This window comes from Cygnus atratus, chromosome 22 (assembly GCF_013377495.2).
Source record: "Cygnus atratus isolate AKBS03 ecotype Queensland, Australia chromosome 22, CAtr_DNAZoo_HiC_assembly, whole genome shotgun sequence".
NCBI classification, from domain to species: Eukaryota; Metazoa; Chordata; class Aves; order Anseriformes; family Anatidae; genus Cygnus; species Cygnus atratus.
Window position 1 is genome coordinate 3,601,512 of NC_066383.1, and position 21,089 is coordinate 3,622,600.

Here is a 21,089-nt window from a genome sequence, read left to right on the forward strand (position 1 = left end):
TCAAAACTGAACAGGCATTTGAAATACGGTAATCTGTTAACGGAGGTTAAAAAAAAAGCAGGTACGCGCTTCTTTTCTCTTTCAGGCAGAGCTTAGATCCTTCTCCATTTCACTCCATTTCATAGTCTTTACAAATAATAAAATAAGGTGGAAAACAGTTTTCTGGAAAATACTTTTATTATCAAATTCTTCCTATACAGTATTGTTACCCTTGCTAAGGTAATACAGATCTAGGTATGCAGTTGCTTGGAATTCAGAAAAAAAAAAAAAAAAAAGAAAATCATCAAACAACACCTCTAGTGCAAGTTAATGCCTTACATTGTTAGGATTTTCTGGTGTTTTTTTCTTTATGTGTGTTTTCCTCTCTGAGTGCTCTCAAAGTTCATCTTTGGATGAGGGAAAGTTGTGCTTGTTATAAAAATAGATAGCATTTCAATTTCAGACAAGTGTCATCTTTACAGTACAGTGGGAGGTAATTTGTCAGACTGTGAAGTCCTTATTTCTTCATGAAACTCATGAAATTTCTCCACCCATTCATGGGGCGAACCCAGTGCATGCTTGATATTGCACAGACAGGACATTTAAGCAGCACGTGCTGTGTGAGGTGGGGAAGCAGCTCTCCACAAGGATGAAGAAGTCCAGTGACAAGGATTGTTTCAATAATACATGTTCTTGTCCCACCAGCCTGCATTAGGAAAAAGAGAGGGTAAAAAAATAAAACCAGTTACTTTTTTCTCAAAGAGGAAGAGTAATCATTGGGAACAAATGGTCCAGTTTTTCCTGCACCTGTCCGAGGCAGCTAACATGGGTGAATAAGTGGAAGGGGAGGAAGGGGTAACTTAAAGTCCTAAATGTAGAGAATTCTACTTACTTCCTGGGTATCTCCTGATAAACAGCTTGCGGACTTCATCATAGACCCATATCAAGATGGCAAATGGTACAGCCACAAACCAGTACTGAAACCTGGGAGTGGGAGAAGAGGTTCTCATTCAGAAGCATTTAACTACTCAGCTGAATTTCTGGTTCTCTGACTATGCTACTTGATGTCACTAAAAGAGAATCTGGATTTCATGGCTTTTTTTTTCCTCTAAGTGAAGCACTTAAATAGTTAGAAATAAGATTAGGTCCATGCAAGACTACTAAGCTTAAGTAGTTAACTGAATTAATTTATTCCAGATACTGTTCAGAAGGGATTGTTGCCTAGTGGCATTACAGCCTCTGAAGAGGGCAGAAAAATTGAACGTTTCTGACAGTGATATATTTAAGATAAATGTTGCTTGTGTAAAATTAACTAAAATGTTATCTAATCTCACCAAAAGATTGGGGATCCTGGAAAATATCTTAGTGTTTGTTATACACAAGTAGATTTCTGTATCCTCTATGGTAAATCCAGTAGAAAAAGCAGTGTGTTTTTTTGTAGGAACTATGAAAATAACTCCCTTTTTGGTCAAGAAATTGTCCACCCTGTTCTTCATAATGAATATTCTTAAATATTTATCCTGGAATTGTAATGCATGAGCAACCTGTTCCCATGTATCTGTTGCTAGCAGAATGGTAAGTCCATGTCCGTTTATACACAAAGACAAGGGATGTATGCTGCCATCAGAACTCACCTCAGAGGAATGAAGTTCAGGGCTGTAACATGTCCAAGACCATAGGAGAGAATCAGAGCAATTCCTATCTGGGAGAATATACCCACCCAGATGACTTTGTTCCTACAAGAAAACCAAAGAGGACGGGTTACACGTGTCTGTCTATGGATGAAAAACATATTCCTCAGCATAATACAGGGCTGGGCCACTTTCAGCATCATTGCAGCATGACCTGCCTCAGGTGATGAGCAACGTAGACACAGTAGCACAAGACATCTGGTAGACTGTAGCACTGTTGTACGTCACATATTCCTGTGTCTTCCTTGCTACCGTTCTTGACCTACCTAGGTTAAAACTAGCTTTAGGTAGGCCTGCAGTGTGCATTAGTCATGTCTTTTTCTTGCATTGTCAATGTGCTCATAGTGACTCAAATGTAAATGTAAGAAGGAAAAATACATAGGTGTAGGCTCTGTATCTGCAGATAAAGAAAGGAAAACAATTTGCTTTCCTATCAGAAATACTCTGACTAAATGCCAACTTTACATGTGGCCTCCATCCCAGTAGATATTTTTAATTCCCTGGCTTTCATGGGATTGAAAGGTGCAGAACCTTTTGCAAAGGGTTGCCAGTGCTATCTTGGGGAGTTTGACCAGCTGGTATCTCCTTATCTGACAGGCTAAAGTTAGCTTGGAGAAGTCTAAATGTTCTATCTACTGATAACTAGATAAAACTTAAGAAAACAGTCTGGAGAGGAAACTCCCTTTTTCTTTGTAGTAACCATTTTAATGAATGGAGAGTTGCTTTTTAAGCTGAAGTGTGTTCGGATTAAACAGTACGAAGTGTTTCTTTAAAGAAACCTTCTATCATGACATAGAAAAGGAGGTGGGGGAAGCATAATAAAATGTTTGTCTGAGATTTGCAATTGCTAGAATCCAAGTTTAGTCTTTGTTCACCAACTGAATGTGAGGCAGCTAGATCATTGAGCTAATGTTTCTTTTTTTTTTTTTCCTCAGATCAGTGGTAGGCTAACTTATCCTTCCTTGTGTGAGATAAAGAACCTGCAAAACTTACCTGAAAAGACCCTGCTGGAAAATGGAATTTCTTCGTGTTTTCCTGATGATCAAATCTGCAACTTGCTGAATTGTGATGCTGACAAAGAAGGCAGTATAGCCAGTCCACTGCAGGTACATCCTCTGGTATTTAGTCTGCAAAGCAAAGGAAAAAACAGTTGTGTTACATCAGACACTCATATCTCGTGCAAGTGACTGCAAACCTTGATAGTAAGATTTCAGTTACAAAGGTGTAAATGCAGAGTTATCGCAGATTTAGATAGGTAATGATCAGATTTTGGCCTGTTTTTCTAGTCTGCTAGTTATAGTGGATGAGTCATGTGGCTGGAGCACTGGTGTGGTATGAGGAGGAATTTATATTGATTTATTAATGGCTTTTGTGTCTTATGATTTAAGCAGAAGGGAGTGAGGGGGAGTGAAGTGTTGAAAGGAGGAGGGAGAGTCTAGAGACTGCTTTGAATAGTGCTCTTCAGAAGCAGGGCTGAGAGATTATGATGGATCTAAATGTGAAGTCCAGAGAAGAAGGTGCATCTCCAGGGGCTTGAAGTCAGAAGAAGGGAAATTGTAGAAGAATAAATGAATGAGTCTGAATGAGCTAGGTGGCCTGAAGCTCTAAAGAATATATCCTGAGGAACCATTAGATGAAAACTATATTTACATTTAAATCTCTCTCTTTCTCTTAACTTCTATTTTGGAGGATAGAATAGAATTTTAAAGAAACTGTTGGGTAAGAGACAGTGCAAGCATGTTTCAGTGCATCTTTACCCATTCCTGTCCATACGAGTCCTCGAAGTCATTAATGGCATTGTTTTCCCAGTCGACTCGCACACCAAGCAGTGTGGAAGGGAGGAAACCTTGTTCAGCATAGACTGTGAAGTAGGTTACAAAGGCTCCCACTGACTGCATGATACCTGCAAAATCAAGGAGGGAGAAATGAGAAGATGCAAAATCAAGGGGCACTGGGGATCAGTGTTGAGATGCCTGCTAAGACATGAAACGTGCTAAGAAAGTTAGTTTTAGAGCTCTAGGTGCTCTAACGTTCTTGACCTGTGTAGATAAAACCTGTTGTGTTGTCTGATATGAGCAACAGAAGGGAGTTAGTAAGTCTGCCTAGGAAGGCGGAGGAAAGAATTTAATTCCAGATCCCCCTTTTCTAAGAAGTTAATGAACTTGTCTTTGTCTCGTTCTGCTGATGCAAGACAGTGTTGCAGAGAATAGGCCAACCTACCTATCTGCAGGTAGGAGTATACAGCGAGCTGCTCGTTCACCAGCCTGTCTTTCTTTTTGTTTCGAGGTCTCCTGTTCATAATGTCGCTTTCAGCTTTTTCGTAGGCCAGTGCAACAGAGGGGATCTACAACAGAAATAAACCATCAGAGTCTTGTTAGCAACATTTGTCTGCTTCTCAGAGGCTCATCAGACAAGTTTCAGTTCTGGAGTGGTTCTGTTACCTCCCTTGGTGTCCTGGTTTCAGCTAGGATAGAGTTAATTTTCTTCCTAAACCAGCTGAAATCAGAACACTTGGCTTTTAAATATACACAGAGCAAATGAAGAAAGGTTCCATGTGGCATTATGTTGACATGTATAAAAGATGTGAGAGAAAGCTGAAACTCTATTATAGGTCTGATGATCTTTTGACAGTCCAGAGGGTGAGAGGATACTGAAAACATTAAAGTGTCCTTCAGATCCCTTGAACCGGGCTCTGATCAAGTGCCTAGTGTTCATCCCCTGTACTAAATGCAGTAATCCGTATGATCTCTTGATTGACAAACACTGATACTTTGCACACTGCTGGATTTTGCCTGTCAGCAGGGATCAGAAGTCTTTTCTTTCCATTCCCCCTCTGCAGTTCCTTCCCCAGCTCGTCTTTCTCTATACCCAGCTGTTTTTAATTTAGCCCTCTACCCTTTCACTAGTTTGTTATTCAGTTGTAGGGTAAGGCAACTAAATCTCCTGACGTCCCTTTGCTCCCAGCTTCTCTCACTTGTCATGATATTTCAGCAGAAAATAACTTAAAAGATACCAGCATTGAGGCAGCAACTTACAATGTCCGTTCCCAAGTCAATGAATAGGATGGTGATGGTGCCAATGGGCATGGGAATGCTGGCAATAATGTAGATGAGAAAGGGACAGAGCTCAGCAATGTTCTTAGTCAGGGTGTAGGCAATTGTTTTCTTTAGGTTGTCAAAGATCAGGCGGCCTGGAGGAAAAGGAAACACTTCTATAAAAGCTTATTGTCAACAGTGTTTGCAATAAGAAACCTTAATTTTTTAATTAATTGAAGTGAAAATAGTCATGGCTTATGTCTGCTATCCTCATATATTTTCCCCTTTTTTTTTAATTTTTTTTTTCAAACCTTCCTTCCCTTCAACTCTTCTGAAAATTCAAATGAAAATAAAAAATCACTTTCAATGAGAAAGATGGAGGAAAAATCCCATTCCACAACACAGTGTAGTTTTAATGGAAACCACAAGCTCTTTGTGGCTAGAGAAATGGAGTGTGTGTTAGTGTCGTGGACTGAGCATGATGAGAATGAGGTGCAGGCAAGTAACAGAGAGAAAATGGAAAGAAAACACCTTGTATCTTTGTGATGTTTAGAACTGCATGGGAACAAGATGGGAAGTGCTTTGTTTGGAGTTTGAGCAAGCAGAGATAGCAGACCAATGCTCTACTTAACAAATATGTCTGAGAGAGGTTCCTCATTGTCAGTGAGGTTGTTGTGTCTAGTGAATGGAAGCAATTCCCATTTCTTCCAAATACCAAAATCACATTTCCCAATTCAGGTAGAAAATAGGGTGTGGGGGTATGCAGGAGGGAAGGATCAGGAGGACTTGGCCAGTGTGTGGGGCTGCCAGCAGCTTTCAGCTAAGAAAGTGAATAGCAACATTATTTTTACCTTCCTCCACTCCTGTGACAATAGAAGCAAAGTTATCATCCAGCAGTACCATGTCAGCTGCATTTTTAGCTGCGTCAGAACCAGCAATACCCATAGCAATTCCAATATCTGCTTTTTTAAGAGCAGGGGAGTCATTGACTCCGTCTCCAGTCACGGCAACAACTGCTCCCTGGAACACACAAAAGGATCCGGATGTGGGGTTTTTTTGAGGTTATGGTGTTTTCTCGTAAGGACAATCTGCTCTCAGTACACTCCCTGTCTTTAAATCTCTAGAAGAAAGTTGCTGATACGAGGTTTTGAACTCTCTTCATACATAAAACATAACCAGTGATCAGAAAGACAGTGGGTAGGATTAACATGGCAGCCTCGGGCTTTTGTGCAATAGATGTCTGTACAGATGTGTGTGTAGATGTCTGTGTGTCATCGAGACTGCCTCCACAGTCAGCAGAGAGAAATGGGAAATTCAGGGATGGGATTTACCATATCCTAAAGACAACACCTGAATTAGATGCATTTAAAATGCACTTAATCTTATTATTTATTTTCGTGGGCTATAAGGAGGCTTAAATTTTTTGAATCTCTCTATTTTTATGTGGTCTACCTCTGTCTGAGCAGACCCAGGCTCATCTCTGGCATCTGTGGGAGATTAAAACGGATTCAACATGATCTGTCCTTGTCTTGCTTTGTGAAGTGCTTATGGAATCAGTTGCTTTTGATTTTATCTGTAAATTGCATAGCTGTTCAGTTAGAGATCCTTAGTTTCCTATCCCAACAACTTGTGGCCATTGCCAGGCTATGCTAGAACTGCACTAGTAGTCCAAAAGACAGAAAACTCTGATTTTTCAAGTCAGCTTCGTTGTTGCCTTCCAGTTAAACCATCTACTGCAGGTAAGGGGCCTTTTCTAGTTGATGCAAAAGTTCTCAGCTAGGTTCTCAGCTAGAACACAGAGTGTTCAGAGGGGGAGAAAGCTTGACAAACTGATCAAAACAAATACTAAATGCCCTGTCCCTTAGGGGATTTAACACTGTGTCACTAATTATAAATATTGCCATGTGCAGAAGGGCTTATAAGCTCTAAGCACTAAACATAGCATGTAGACTGCTTGGCTTGAGTCAGGGAGGAAGGGTAGGGTCTTCCTCTTCAACCTAGCCAAAGCTACTAGGAGTTTGGGCATCTAAGCAGTACAGAACATGTTTACCCTCTGCCTGCTCATGGCCATTCAAAAAAAAATAAAAATAAAAATAAAAAAGAGATTAAATGCAGTTTTTCCCCTGCAAGTAATTCAGGCTTAAACCCACAGAGCTGATAATGCTGATTGGAAAGCTTAGTGCTGGCATAATTGCAAAAACAAAATAATAGCTTGTGCCGTCCCCTTTCCTGTAAAGTTCAGGTGTGGTGGTAGTAGAGCTTTCAGTTTGCAGCATCTATCTGGAAAATGTCAGAGGGCAAAATCTCCTGATGACAGTTTGCACCTTTTCCTGAGCGCTATACGTGGCGTTTCTTTCCCTGTGCCTCCCGTGCTGGCTGCACTCCATGCTCCTTTACATAATATTGCCTATGAATAGGACAAATCCTCTTTAAATCCTGCCTCATATTCATGCTTTCTGTGGGTTGTTTTGCAGTCATTTAAAGTAATATAGATAAGGCTTGGTCATAGATAAATCATGCTGTGACATTTTGTGGGATTCATACCTTATTTCATGTCTGAGCATTCCTGTGGGCGGGAAGTACATAGGTCTAAATGGCTACGAGAGATAAGATGAGGGGATGTGGCAACACACTGCTTTTATCTGGGTTTAAGGAATTCCTGGGGGAAGGCTCCTTCCCAAACTGTGTACAAGTCTTTACCCAGGAGGCTTTCTGGGCATCCCAGCAGCAGCTTCTCTGAATTTCGTGCAAGCTAGTCAGGCCCCCTCCCTCAGTATGGCTCCAACCCACTCAAACGTAGGAAAAGCTCATTTTGTCAATCGGAGTTCAGCGTCTGTAACAGGAATTTAAATGGCTTGGCATCTGTCCAGAGAAGACAGTGTTTGTGGCAAGCTGTTAGATAACGTTCTTGCACAGTGAACAGAGTATAAACAGAGCTTGGAGTGCTTGGGAAATTGGTTTCCACCCTTTCCCCTGCTACCTGGTGCATGCGCCGTAGCCGTATCATGTATAACCTTGTACACCTCTTACCTGTCTTTGACAGCCTTCCACTATGATCAGTTTCTGCTGGGGCGATGTCCGAGCAAAGACTATCTCTGAATGGTTACACAAAATGTCATCCAGCTGCTGCAAGCTCATGTCCTTCAGCTCCATCCCATTGACTACTGCTGCCGTGGCTTCCCTGTAATAGCCATGGGAAAGCTGGATAAATTCTCAAATCCAAATGCTTAGATAAAAATAGCATGCTTGTAGAATGTATGCAGCTTAAGGAAAGCAGCAATCGGAGTTAATTTCAGAAGCAGTAGTTGTTAATCAGCAGGTATTGAATGAAAGATGCTGTAGAAATCCAGACAGAATTAGTTACCTAGATACAGAGGGAAGCAATTGAAGCTTCCTCCTGAGTAGACCTAACAAGAGAAAATGCATTTTAAAGAGAACTGAGTGGGAGGGTAGGACAGTGGAAGTGGAGGAGGATCTTTTCTGTAAAAAGCTTTTAGGTTTCTCTTATTATGTTAATTTTTTCACATTTAATGGGTGAAAGAGGAACGTAGACTTGCTGGTCCTTAGGTCGTCCTCCAGCACTGCATGGGATTCTGAACTTTGCTTTTCATATGCGTGTGTTTTGTCAGAGGTGCAGTGACAGCAAAGACCAACGTGATCTGCCAAGTTTTAGTCACTAGTTTTTCCCAAGTGCCCCACGCAGATGAGAGCCCCTGCCCTAAGCATACAGTTATTTACGTAGAGATGACTTGTTAGATGGACAAGGTGGCTGGGCATGTTACCAAGAACCAGAAAAGCAAAAAGCAGCTGTGTAGCAGAAATTGGCTAAAAGCATTGTAGAGGGAGAAGGCGTAGCTTGCAGAAAATGAAGCCATGGGTACCTCCTATATTCTGCCTGCTCTTACCGTCTATTGACTTGCTCAACAGGAATATTGAGGCGCTTAGCAATATCTTCCACGGTCTCGCTGGTGGCTGAAATGATGCCTACACTCTTGGCAATGGCCTTAGCAGTGATTGGGTGATCGCCAGTGACCATGATAACCTGAGGAAGGGACAAGCACTTAGGGTAAGTGACAAATGCATATGCAATGGATGTAAAGAGATAAGTTGAAATATCTATTGTTCTATTACCAGGAAGCAGTTTGGAATCTGAACTTGGAAAGCTGTGCTATGTACGTAACAAAGACAGATTATGACTATTAATTAGCTCTGTATTGATTTCTGTTCTCCACTTCTTGCTATTGGCACTATTTTATCAGGGCTGCAAAAGAAAAACTTGTCATGAGCAGCAAGGTTGGAACGATGCAGAATAAAGAAGCTTTTATATAAGAATTTATAACACGTATACTCAAAAGTAAGAGTTCTTGGAATGTTGCATTGTAAAATGGATCCTTGAGAATGAGGTCTCCTGACAGATAAGGCAAAGATTTTTCTTATTTTTCTTGAAGAAAAGTTGCCAGTTTCCAGATCTGTCTTAAGACTACAGAAAAATTACTCAGAATTAGGACTTGGGATTCATCTCATCAAGGATAATGAGAAATTGGTAACTCCAAATACCAATTTTTCCTTTATTTAGCTAGGTGGCCTCTCAGTCTCAAGCTGGAAATTTACTTGTGGTTCTCTTGGGACTGAAATGAGGAGAACTATTGCGTCAACTTCAACTTGAATGGTTTTGAGATTAGTGATTCATATGTGTAAAAGTTCCTAAAAAGTGTAGCCCTGTGTCCTGATGCTTTCTCAAGAATTGCTCCTATTACCTTACGCTGTTTACAGACAAGTAATTCTAGCTGGCATGGTTTCTGTACTCTAGAAGGGGATCCAATGAGACTATCTCGGTTTCTCTAAATTTGGATTTCCGGTTCCAGGGTTCTTCACACACTTTCTGTGGTCTGATTCCCACTTAAATTTAATCCATTTCCTGTCTCAGGGCCTTCAAGTAGTTTCTCTAAGTTACAATTTTAGAACAGTATTAATGAACATTGAAATTTGTGGTAGGTGTTTCTAGAAAGATATTTAATGTCAATGCAGTGGAAGATCTTAAAAGTTACAATATCATTAGTCTTTCTGTAGCATCACTGTATCCTTCGGTGTAGGATCCCTACCTTGATTCCAGCACTGCGGCATTTTGAGACAGCATCTGGCACTGTGGAACGAGGTGGGTCAATCATAGATAAGAGCCCAACAAAGCACAGGTTGGAGGTGGGGAAGTTCATGGAATCTGTGTCAAATGGGTACGTGTCTGGAAACTCATTTTCAGGCAGGTACAGATGACAGAAACCTGAAAGGAAACAGTTGATGAAATGTACAGGAAATAGTGAGAGAAATAAGAGAGTTTGCTGTAGCATAGCTTCAGACTTTCCTCTTGTCTATAAAACTCGCATGCATTTAACCACGAGCTTTTTATGGAGCACTATTTAACCTGCCATTTTAACCTTCAAATCAAAGTGCGTATAGAGTCAGTGTTTCACGTGGCAAAGGTATTGATGCTACTAGCTGGGCAAGAGTGTTTTCTTTTGTGGATGACTTCTGTTGGCTTTTTATTTTTTTTGGCTGCACGGCGTGGCAGATCAGCACCAGTATATAGCAGTAAGGGCATCCCCGCCACAGGGAGCTTACAGCACATCATTGAGGTTTTAGCACTCTGCTGAGGAGGCTGTACACTTTGCTTTTCTCCTTCACTGCAAGTGTCCAGGCAAACTGGTCTCGTACCAGGATTTAAAGCCCCATTCTACATTGCAGTTCTCTTACAGTCTCTCTAGTTGCACTCACCCAGTACTCTCTCTCCCATGCCTCCCAGCTCCATGTATGCTGTTTGGAAAGCTTCTGCTTTTTCACTGTCCAGTGGTTCTTCTTTGCCATTGATCATGATGGTGCTACATCTTTCTAAAATCCTCTCTGGGGCACCTTTCATCACCAGCAGAAAGCGTTTGTCGTTGGGATCGTCAGTCTCATGAATGGAAAGCTGCATGCCACAAATATGAAATGATTTGAAAGAACATTTGTGATCCTCATTTGTTTCTGGTTTTGGTCACTTTGCATGAAAATAACGTTTCTCCTGCTTTTCTCCATGAAAACATAATTTTTTCCATCAAATGGAATGAACTGCTGTTATCGTAGGTTAAATTTCCCCTGTCATTGCATTCCCCCATTAAGACTTGCAGGTCACAAACTGATGCATTACACATAGTGAAAGAAACAGTGAAAGCTGAAACAGTCTGGCCTAATTTCCCAAACTGAAACACACCTGGAATTTGTTGGTGGAGTTGAAAGGAATTTCAGCCACTTTCTTGTTTTGTGCTCTAATACTCATGACGTCACCCAAAATGACTTCTGCAAATTTCAGCAGAGCTGTTTCAGAGGCATCACCTACCACAACTCTCTGCATGGACAGAAGAATCATAGAATCATTAAGGTTGAAACAGTTTATAGCACATACACTTCTGCACTTCTGTCAAGAGAGCTTGCATACTTCTATAAGATGTTGTGTGCTTAAACAGCAATGAAGCTACATAAAGCAACGGTTGTCCTGAAAAATACACTAAAAATTTTAGTAATTAATAGCATGGAAATTCTTGATACCTGAGTTGTTTTTTTTTCCTGCCTTAAACTTTTTGCAAGCCTATAGCAAGTAGTAACTCAGAAGACTGAAGCGGTAAAATTTGAGAGAGAACTGAAGCTAAACAGAACAACTCGTGTGTATTGTTCTTTTAAAGGAGGAGGAACAGGTTGACGTGAAGTAGGCTGTACCTTCATTATTGGGAGATTTTCCTGTCCTGGTCTGAATTCTGCCCGGTTGCAGAGAGTTACAATTTTTGATAATGCTGTCCATGATGGAGAACTTTGATCAAAAGGCTGAGCTGAAGTGAAACAAAATAAAGATTGCATCCTTTAGCATATTACATGGTAGAAGTAGAAACTTAAGTTTGAAACAACAGGACTGAATTATTTGCAGAAGAGCATCGTTCTTTTGATAGGTTCTGTTATAGAAAACCAATTTGACACAAGCCTTTGCATTAGTCAACTAACTGGTTCTGGCAATGTTACTTAGATGATGTTTCTGTCTGTTTTCTTACTAAATTTACTGTTGGTGAATGGACATGCATTAGAACCTCCTCAAGACTTACTCTCTGTGAATGGAGTTCAAATAGTAATTCTTTTGTTCGCATCTCTACATGGCAAAGAAGGGACTTTCCTATTGCACACATACTTCTGTGTGGGAGACATATCTGGTTTAGCTATGGAAAGACCCCCATTGACACCAGTTTGGCAGACAGTAGGTGTGAAACATCACAGGTTTGATCAATGTAAGCTGCCGCTTTCCAGATCCCCCATTGCCATATTTACTTGTTTGATCTTCACTGGTATCAGCTGAGTAGATCTGATTATCAAACCAGAGGTGAGCAACAGTCATCCTGTTTTGTGTGAGGGTCCCTGTCTTGTCAGAGCAGATGATGGAAGTAGAGCCAAGTGTTTCCACAGCTTCCAAGTTCTTCACCAAACAGTTCTTCTTCGCCATCCTCTTGGCCGTCAGGGACAGACTCACCTGGCAGAAGTAAAGAAGTTCAGCTTGCTGTTAGTGAGGTACAGTTACAGAATGGTGTAATGAAGTTACATACTTCTGTTTTTTTTAATGCTTTTTTTACTTTCTAAAAGATCTTTTTTTAAAAAAAATCTTCTGGTTGGTTGCAGTGCATTGTTTTTCTTTTTAATAGCATTATTAAGATCAGAGGTTTTGCAGTAACTAGCAAAGTACATGTGCTGTACAAGGAACCTGCTTCCCTGCTGATAGAAATAAGAGTGTCATGTCAATTAAGAGGCTGTTTTAGGTGGAAGAAACTACAACGTGGGGAAAACTCCTAATCACTACCTTAATTAATCCTGAAGCAAGCCTCTTCATTATTGTAGTACTGCTAATTGGTCGTTGGTGGTGTACTTTAGGGCTAACAGTACTTAACAGTTCTGTTGCTTCTCAGCCACAGATTTTAGTGATAATTCTTATGTATTAGTTAACAGACTTACTGTTACTGTAGCTAGCAGTCCCTCTGGCACATTTGCCACAATGATGCCAATGAGAAAGATGATGGAGTCCAGAATCTTGTATCGCATTGAAACAGAAATAATGAAGAAGAGGACACCAATGGAAATGGCCACTCCTGCCACCAGGTAGACAAAATGCTCTATCTCGATAGCAATGGGTGTTTTCTCATTTCCTACTCCCGATGCGAGCGAAGCAATCCGCCCAATGACAGTGCGATCCCCGGTGTTGATTACAATGCCAGTAGCAGTGCCTGCAAGGAAATAAGAGTCTGTTGGCTCCAAGAGAGTTTGTCTTCTGTACACAGTACTGATTGACGAAGTCCCTTCTTGGCCTAATGTGACTAAGACTTTATCCCAGAATGACATTTTTCCCCCACAGAAATCTTAGAGGTATCAGCGAAGGGAAAGAAGGACATATTTTCATTAATTATAATCTTTTTTGATTGTGTTGCAGTAGGAATGCATCGTTATCCTGGGCACTGTACAGTTTCCTAACAGATAGTCTGTTAAGAATGGTACGTAACTTTTTAGTTCTGAAAATAGGGACAGCACCTTTAAGTGTACAGAGCCCTTTCACAGAAACATCCACAAGTACTTAGAGGATTCTAATTCCTTGAAGCAGAATTGTTCAAAATGAGTTAGCAATATTATGTAGCGCCCTGTCCATGTGTCATTTCAGGAAGCCCTTTTCTCTGTCACTACACACCTTCCACACAGGTGGTGGAGTAGAACGCAATGTTCTTGGTCTCCAAAGGGTTCTCGTGGGTGAAGTCACAAGAGCGGGACTGTGGTTCTGATTCCCCTGTGAGTGAAGAATTGTCCACCTTTAATGAAATGGAGACATGCCCATATTAAAGTTAGTAATACACGGTTACAGCCCAGAAGGCAAGAGTGCAGCACATTTAGTAACAGGTAACAGGGCCATAATCTCTCAGTGCTGTTTCTCTGAGATGATTGTCGTTGTCACTGAGAGAATGTTACTGTGGGATTTCCACATTATATGCCCGGTGGTGGGATTTTCAAGTAGCAGCCTGAAAGAAAACATGGTTCGAAAATCTACCTCCAGGTCTCAGAAGACATTTAACACAGCGTTGGTATTTCTGCCTCTGTCCTGACAAAGAGCATTGCTAGAACAAGGTATGGCCGTAGTGCCTTCTTTTGTGTTTGGCAAGTGTGGATGTTAGTACTGCATGAACTGAGTGTCTCAGTAGAGTTTCTGCATTCTGAAATTTTAATAGCTAATGGCTGATCTTAAAGCTCTAATAACTCGTATTGGGTGCATAGAAATTCTTTGTTATAAAAGCCTCTTGACCATGTTTTTCCTCTCTCCACATGCTCTACAAAGCATTTTTTACCTTACACCCCTGAGCAGAGATCAGGCGAATGTCCGCTGGGATCCTGTCTCCACCCTTTATTTCCACGATGTCTCCAACCACCAGCTGCTCTGCTGGCAGTTCCTTCTTCTCCGCATCTCTGATGACAAGAGCTTGCTGAGGGGATGGAAGTATGACAAAAATTAGTGTTTCGCTGTTCTTTAAATCTCCTACCAAGAGGTAGATTCAAGTTGTGCTTATTGCTTAAGTCCTACTTGTGTCATTTTGAGGTGTGCTCTTAGAATGAGTTTTTATTTCAAATGAAAAGCCTTGGTTGCTCTCACCTGTGGAATCATTTTACTGAAGCTGGCCATGATGTTTGTACTTTTAGCTTCTTGATAGTAAGCGAAGATACCAGTGAGGATGACAACCAGTGCGAGGACTACACCAAGGTAGAGCTAATCAATAAAAGAAATAACCCAGTTAATTAAAGGTATGCATTCAGCAGTTCCTCTGCTAGAATAACTCATAGTTCTGTATTGTTTCAAGAGACTCTTAAAATGACTTACTGGACCAGGCTAAAAGACAAATTAAGAAAAGAGCTTTCAAGTTTTGCCCTGCTGGTGATCAAGTACGTCTTTTGGGGTATAAAAAGGATTTTTAATTGCAAGTGTCCAGTTTCTCTGAAAAGCCTTCTCTAAACTGAACAAATTATATTCCTAGCAGAGTGCAACTCATAAGGGAATCGAAGTCAAAGACTCGAGTCCTTTTCAGACTTCAGTGTTGCTCTTATGAGTTCTCGAGTGTTATGATTGTGGGTAAGTGGTTATAAAACCTTTGGACAGGCACTCATAGACAGAAGTGGTATGTCAGGTATTTATCAGAAATGTTCAGTAGTGGAGGGAGAGTCCTGAAAGAATAAAAGGCCTCCTTGTAGTTACTGAGTAACTATGAAGTAGTATTTAAATTACTTAGATTGTCAAAGGGTCACATACTCACTTTGTAGCTATTCAAACACTTACATTGTCAAAGGGTGATTCAGCTCCCTGGGCAAACTGAATGCCAAATGAAATCCAGGAGAAGACAGCTCCTATCCATAAAAGGATGGAAAACCCTCCCACCATCTGCTTGAGGAACTTAACAATTTCAGGAGTGGCTTTGGGAGGAGTGAGTGAGTTGGGACCATCACGAGCCAAAATCTCTGCTGCTCTTGAACTAGAGAGACCCTGCAAAAGCAAATGTCATGTTTAAAACGATATCACAGAAAACAGATTTTTTATCTGAACTCAGAAATAAAATTTGCATGCTGCTTGTTCATTAAACATTGTTAGTGTTACGGATCAGCTGCAGTAACCTGCATCTTTGATTTCCAAATTGTGATTTCAGGGTAGCTATTATTAGTTATCTGCTATGAAGACATAGATACTGCTTTTCTGGAACAGTGAATTTGTGGCTGTGTCCGTTAGGAGTTTTCATTCTCTGTCAGTTATCTGTCAAGTACACCTGTACTAAATGTTTGGAAAGATGAGAAAAAACAGACATCTGTTCTTTTGCTATTGTTTCTGTATTTCCACAATGAAGTCTGCAGTTCATGGGTTCCTTGAAATTATTGTCTGTATTTGTCTGTGTTAGATGCTTTGATATTCAGATGTAAGATATCAAAGGGGGCACAGCTTCTCAAATTTAGTGTTTCCCTCAAGACAAAATAATGTCCAGTGCACTCACTTGCCATAGGTTTTTACAGACACTGCCAGTGAAAAATGAATTGTAGTGAGATCTGAACATCTGATAAAAACTCTCTGTCCTTAGAAAAGCAGAGGTCCTTCTGAAAACTTTGAGGTCGGGTTTTGTACAGGGAATTTTATTTCAAAGCAGTAGATCGGACTGCTTCAGACTTGAGAAAAACTCTAGTCTGAATCCAGGTCACTGCTGCACGCTGACTTGCTGTCTATTTTAGGCTTTATTGGGGGTTAGTGCATCATGCTTATGCATGCACGTATGTATCCATGAGTGCATCTCTCGATTTGGATGCTTTTCCATCGCCTTTACAAAGCTTTGAATCAGCCAAAGATATAGGAAGGCATGTGAATTGGGCAGTTTCTTAGTGATGCCCTAAGTACTTACTTTGTTGATGCTCGTGCCGTACTTTTCTTCCAGTTCTGAAGCGCTGAGTTTGTGGTCATCCTGAATTCCAAAAGAAAGAGAAAATGATAGTAAGCAGGATGTCAGACTGTTGGAAATTTTATATTGGGATCTAGAGAATGTTCAAACTGCCTTGATCTGGGACCATGGATCCAGTTGCTAGGATTACATCCCACTTCCATGAATAAGCAATATGCAGTTTTTCATAAAAAGCACGAGTCTTCTCTTGTCTATTTCCACCTCTCCTGTTAGCTCATTTTTTACTGTTTGCAAAACATTTCTTCGTCTTCTCTTGACAGAAGTAAGATGTGTTTCACCACAAATGTCAGTCTTATGTGGAATCAAGAAGCTTAACTGATAAATGTGAAAGGTCTGGGGGAGCTGCTAGCAGTGTACACACCACTGGAAGATAGCATTTTCTTTAGATTTTGTGTGTACTTTTGTAAATAACTCCCTCCTCCAGCAAATCTATCGCAAGAACAGAATGGTGTTCTCGTGTTAATACCATACTGTTTGCCACAAATGTGTGTGCTGCTTTCTGTTGAATAGTTCCTCTTTACATGCATGCTACAAGACCATGCATTCAGTACCATGGGCGATGTTGTTGATAGAAGAAAGGGTGTGGTGTTGGAATATGTGTGACAACAATCTTTGCATCTGATTGACAAGGTAAGGTATGTGAAATGATTTGCCACAGTCTTGTAGAAAGAAAGCAGCAGGGTCTAAACACAGTTAAAAAGGTGCATGGGAGAGGGAAGTCTGAAAGCTCTTCTCCTTTCTCTGCAGTAACACCTCTGTGGTATCATTGACCTAATTATAACTTGTGCCCAACTGAGATTTAGAAGCCAAGAATTTGTGAGTTCTCACAATTGTTTTCACAGAATGATTCATTGGTACTTGGATGAGTCAATTAACTTGTCTGTGCTTTGGTTTCACTTTAGAAACATGAGAGTAATGTTACATCCCCTGATAGCAAACATAAGATACATTGAGAATTATTTAGCTGGTACTGAATTGGTCTTGGAAAGATGCTGGATAAATCGATGGCCCATTTTTGGCTTTCCTTACCTTTGAAATACTGTCTAGCCCCTAAATAGCCTTTGCTGTGAGTTGCTCTTAAAGCAATTCAGAAAAGAGGTCAGTATAATTACCTTCATTTTTCAGATTGGGAAACTGAAACATACAGAGCAGAAGTAAGGTTTCCAAGATCAGTTGTCAAGTCAGGAGCGACCCAGAAGTAAAATACAGGTTTCTTAGGCTTAGTGTGCAGTCCTTGAAGTACATTGCATTTAATTCAGGGCGGAAAAGCTGTGTTTAAAGCTGAGGCATGCTTTTAGATCTGCTAGAAATCTAGAGCAAGATATTTTGCTTCCATCTTCCCTCTGTTTCTTGGCTGAATGTACAGGTGGCAGTTCAGAGGAAATGCTGATTATAGTAACTCCATCTGGGAGAATACAGACCTCTTTAGGGAGATACTGTTCTGTACCATTGGTAGCTTAAGTAAGCCAGAATCATTCTTTTGTTATAGGTATTAATCCCGCACAACTTTTTCTCTGGCAGACTTCAGGAGAGTGGGGAAGGTAGTTCTTCCCGATTATGATTTTTATGCAATATGCTGTTAAAATGCCAGGTGAAACAGGAGCTTAGCAACACTCACCAGGTCCAGTTCTTTCTTAAGGTCTTCATTCTTTTTCTTCTTGTTGCCTTTCAGGTCTTTGTACTTCTCCTCTTCATCTCCAGTCTCTGTTTTTTCCAGATCTTTTATTCCATTGATCTCAACTGAGTAAACATCAGACTTTTTCTGTAGAAAAAAGTTTTGGCATTGGTGTGAGCACCTGCTGCGACTAGAAGGAAGCAGTAAAAAATACTGCAAACATTTCAGACTGACAAATCCACTTTTTTGAGACAAGTTACAAACAGCTACTGTTTTTTTGTTTGTTTGTTTTTTGTTTTGTTTTTCTGCTGGCAACTTAGAGCACTAGTTCTTGTCCTGAGATTTCTAGAGCAAGTGTTAGATCACTCGTGATCTGGTCTTCAGCATATGTAACTGACAGTGATTCCTTAGAGAGTGCAACACTTCCAGTAGTTTATGATCTAACACAAAGCATAGGAATATTGCCTAGGATCTCAGGAATCACCACTGAAAACCATTGTCATGTATTGGCTCTAAAGAGGAGATAAATATAAAAGCAAAAGTTGTTTAAAAGAAAAGTGAAGAGTAAAGGAAAAGGAAAGGAAAAAATTTAAATGAGAACTTTTTTTCTTTGGCTATTCCTGGATATTTAGATATGTGACTTTAACTTTTCTTTTTGAAATAAAATTAATGTTTATATTTACCCATTTACACTGGATTACATAGAAATTGAGGCAAACAGCATAATGGTTGCCAAGGAGAACCAAGCCTGTTACTTCTGCATTCTCTCTTTACTCATACTTGTCAATCTAGTAGCAGGTACAGGAGACTGTTAAATAACCGAGGGATGCTGCCAAACCCCTGATGTTCTGCTTTTATTGATAACTTGAGGGGGAGGGAGTTGCTGCCTCCCAAGTTTAAGTTAACACCGTAGTCTGAAGGGCAAACTTCCTGTGTTGCCAATTTACCAGCTTCTATAATCATAACGTTCCAGATATTAATTATCTTGTAAACTACATGCCATTCCTTGGAAGAACTATTGGTTGACCCCATTTCAGAGGGCTTCCTTAGAGATTAACCATCAGAGCTTCATGAGAGTCATACTGCATCTTATCTGATGGTGTGCTCTACTAGCGAGATGGATGCACTTGTATGCTGCTGCTGCTGTTACCTGTCTGTCTAACAAGTACATACACATTTTTGTAGGACAGATGTCAATGTTCAGAGTTGTTCTGCAAAGGTAATATTTCAGGTGAGATGAAAGTAGACATCCTACATACAGACTAAACCAGACAGCTCAAGTGATGGAAACAGCAAGGAATGGAAAGGTTTCAGACATCTTGCTATTATTATGAATTCAAAACTGGCACCCTGTCCTCCAATGCCCTTTAGTTAGAGGAATGTTGAAATCTTGAAGTTGTATCTTGAGGAAGGAAGGGAAAAGCTAAGAGCTGGTGGTAGTTTGAGCAGTTACAAGTCTGGAAGCCTTCTCCCTAAAGCACTTGGATTTGTTTGATACATATCCCAGGTAAAGGTCATCTCTGTTACAAGATGTTCTAATTTTTTATCTTGCAGAAGTTTTAGTCTGGATTATCTGTTGGAATTTCTCCTTCAAGCTTCTCCTCCTTCCTTTAACTATCCAGCCCAAAATCTGTTTGGCTTTTCAAATATCCAGAAAGTAAAGACAAGGATAGAAAGAAAGCAACTATCTGTTGCAAGAGTGTCACAGGAAGAGAATAATAAAGAAAACTCATGAAGTTAGTAGAATCTTCTGGTCACTGTGCATGATGTACACGTAACCTTTAACCTAAACATTTTCATAAAATCTCAGATTTTGGCATTTGCAGAAGAGCTACCATTCATGAAACTGTTGATTACAAAACTAGCTATTCCTAGAAGCATTTCCTATCCAATCTGATCTCCTTACTTTTTAGGATTAGAAATGCATTCCTATCTAGAGTGAAAATTTTAGTTGTTACACTGGATGCCCAGCATTGTCTAGTATCAGTTCCATTTTCACTTAGCTCACAATTACAACACATACACTGTATATTAAAACTTAATTCAGTGCTTATTCTTAAGAAACTTGTGCAGTGCCAGTAGTTCTGGTGAACAGCGTACTCACCTTTACCATTTTGGTGATTTTATTCCCCTGCTGATGGAATGAAACAGCCAAGCCAAAGGGTCTGGATGAAAAGCAAAAGCCCAGACGAACAACAGAGTATCTCAGAGCACTTCTGGCTATTGCAGTGCAAAAGCTCACAGAGGCTGTAGTTCCCTCTCAGCTGACAAGCAGACGTTAGCTGGAATCCTGCTTGTGCTTTAGCATCCTTCAGGCAGGACGGGTTCGTTGTCCAAAGCCTGTGGAGAAAGAGCACTGTTTGCTAGTGCTTTATAAATCAGCATCTTGTGCTGTCACTCCACCCCTTCCCTTCCAGGTCCAGCCCATCTTCTGTTTCACCTGTAGTAGGTGGAAAAATACCACAGTAATGGGCATGTGGGTTTCAGGTCAGATAGTTTCTAATTATTCCTTTGTAGTGTTTGCTCACGACTAGGGAACAGGTGTATTATTCATCTTGCTAGAAGCAAAGAGTTTCCTTCGGAGACTTTCCAGCACCGGACTCCCCTTCAGATTTCTAGCTGTCACGGCAGCATGTGGTGGGGTAAAGGAAGCCTGGGCACATTTTGTATCTCCTGGCTGTTAACGTGTTGTTCTGTTTGTCTGCCTTGGGTCCCTAAAAGTCAGATCCCTGCCCTATTTAGGTACTAGGGATTTTATGGAGGAGTTCTCCTTCAAGTTTCTTAACTTTGACTTCATTTTTTATTTTGGATTGCATTTGATGCGTTTTTAACCTTCATGTGGATCCTGGAAAAAAAATCACTTCCCCATGCATTTTCAGCAACAGCACTTACCTGAACAGCTTGTGTAAATTGTTTGTCTTGTGCCAATTACAAGCTTCCATATGGGAGTGATAACAAGATTTATGACATGCCTGATACCTGGTGTATCGCATCAGTCAGAAGTAAAGTTAACTTTTTCTTCATCCCTTTAATTTCACTGAAGAAAAACTAAGACATATATGAAAAATTTTCTGTACTTCAACATTACTTTGGGAAAGGGTGTCTTTCATCTGGCTGGCAGAACTGGTCTCACTGCACACATAACGTTCCAGCAGTGTTCTACGTTATACAATTCATGAGCTTAAAATTGCATCATTTGAGATGCTGTGAGGTACCACAGTCACTGGCAGATGACTCC

General features: G+C 40.5%; 1 protein-coding gene across 1 annotated transcript; it reads right to left on the minus strand.

Annotated features, from left to right (window-relative positions):
* Nucleotides 1-656: 656 nt before the first annotated feature.
* Nucleotides 657-19,964, minus strand: ATP12A (ATPase H+/K+ transporting non-gastric alpha2 subunit). Its single transcript, XM_035555596.1, has 23 exons — nucleotides 19,956-19,964; nucleotides 17,855-17,998; nucleotides 16,180-16,239; nucleotides 15,078-15,281; nucleotides 14,400-14,513; nucleotides 14,098-14,232; nucleotides 13,449-13,566; nucleotides 12,725-12,993; nucleotides 12,050-12,248; nucleotides 11,453-11,562; nucleotides 10,950-11,084; nucleotides 10,475-10,667; nucleotides 9,808-9,983; nucleotides 8,611-8,747; nucleotides 7,736-7,886; nucleotides 5,557-5,725; nucleotides 4,706-4,860; nucleotides 3,891-4,014; nucleotides 3,428-3,573; nucleotides 2,664-2,797; nucleotides 1,614-1,715; nucleotides 872-963; nucleotides 657-685 (listed from the first exon to the last, which is right to left on the minus strand). The coding sequence occupies exons 1-23, from the start codon at nucleotides 19,962-19,964 to the stop codon at nucleotides 657-659; spliced, it is 3,105 nt and encodes a 1,034-aa protein (XP_035411489.1).
* Nucleotides 19,965-21,089: the final 1,125 nt, after the last annotated feature.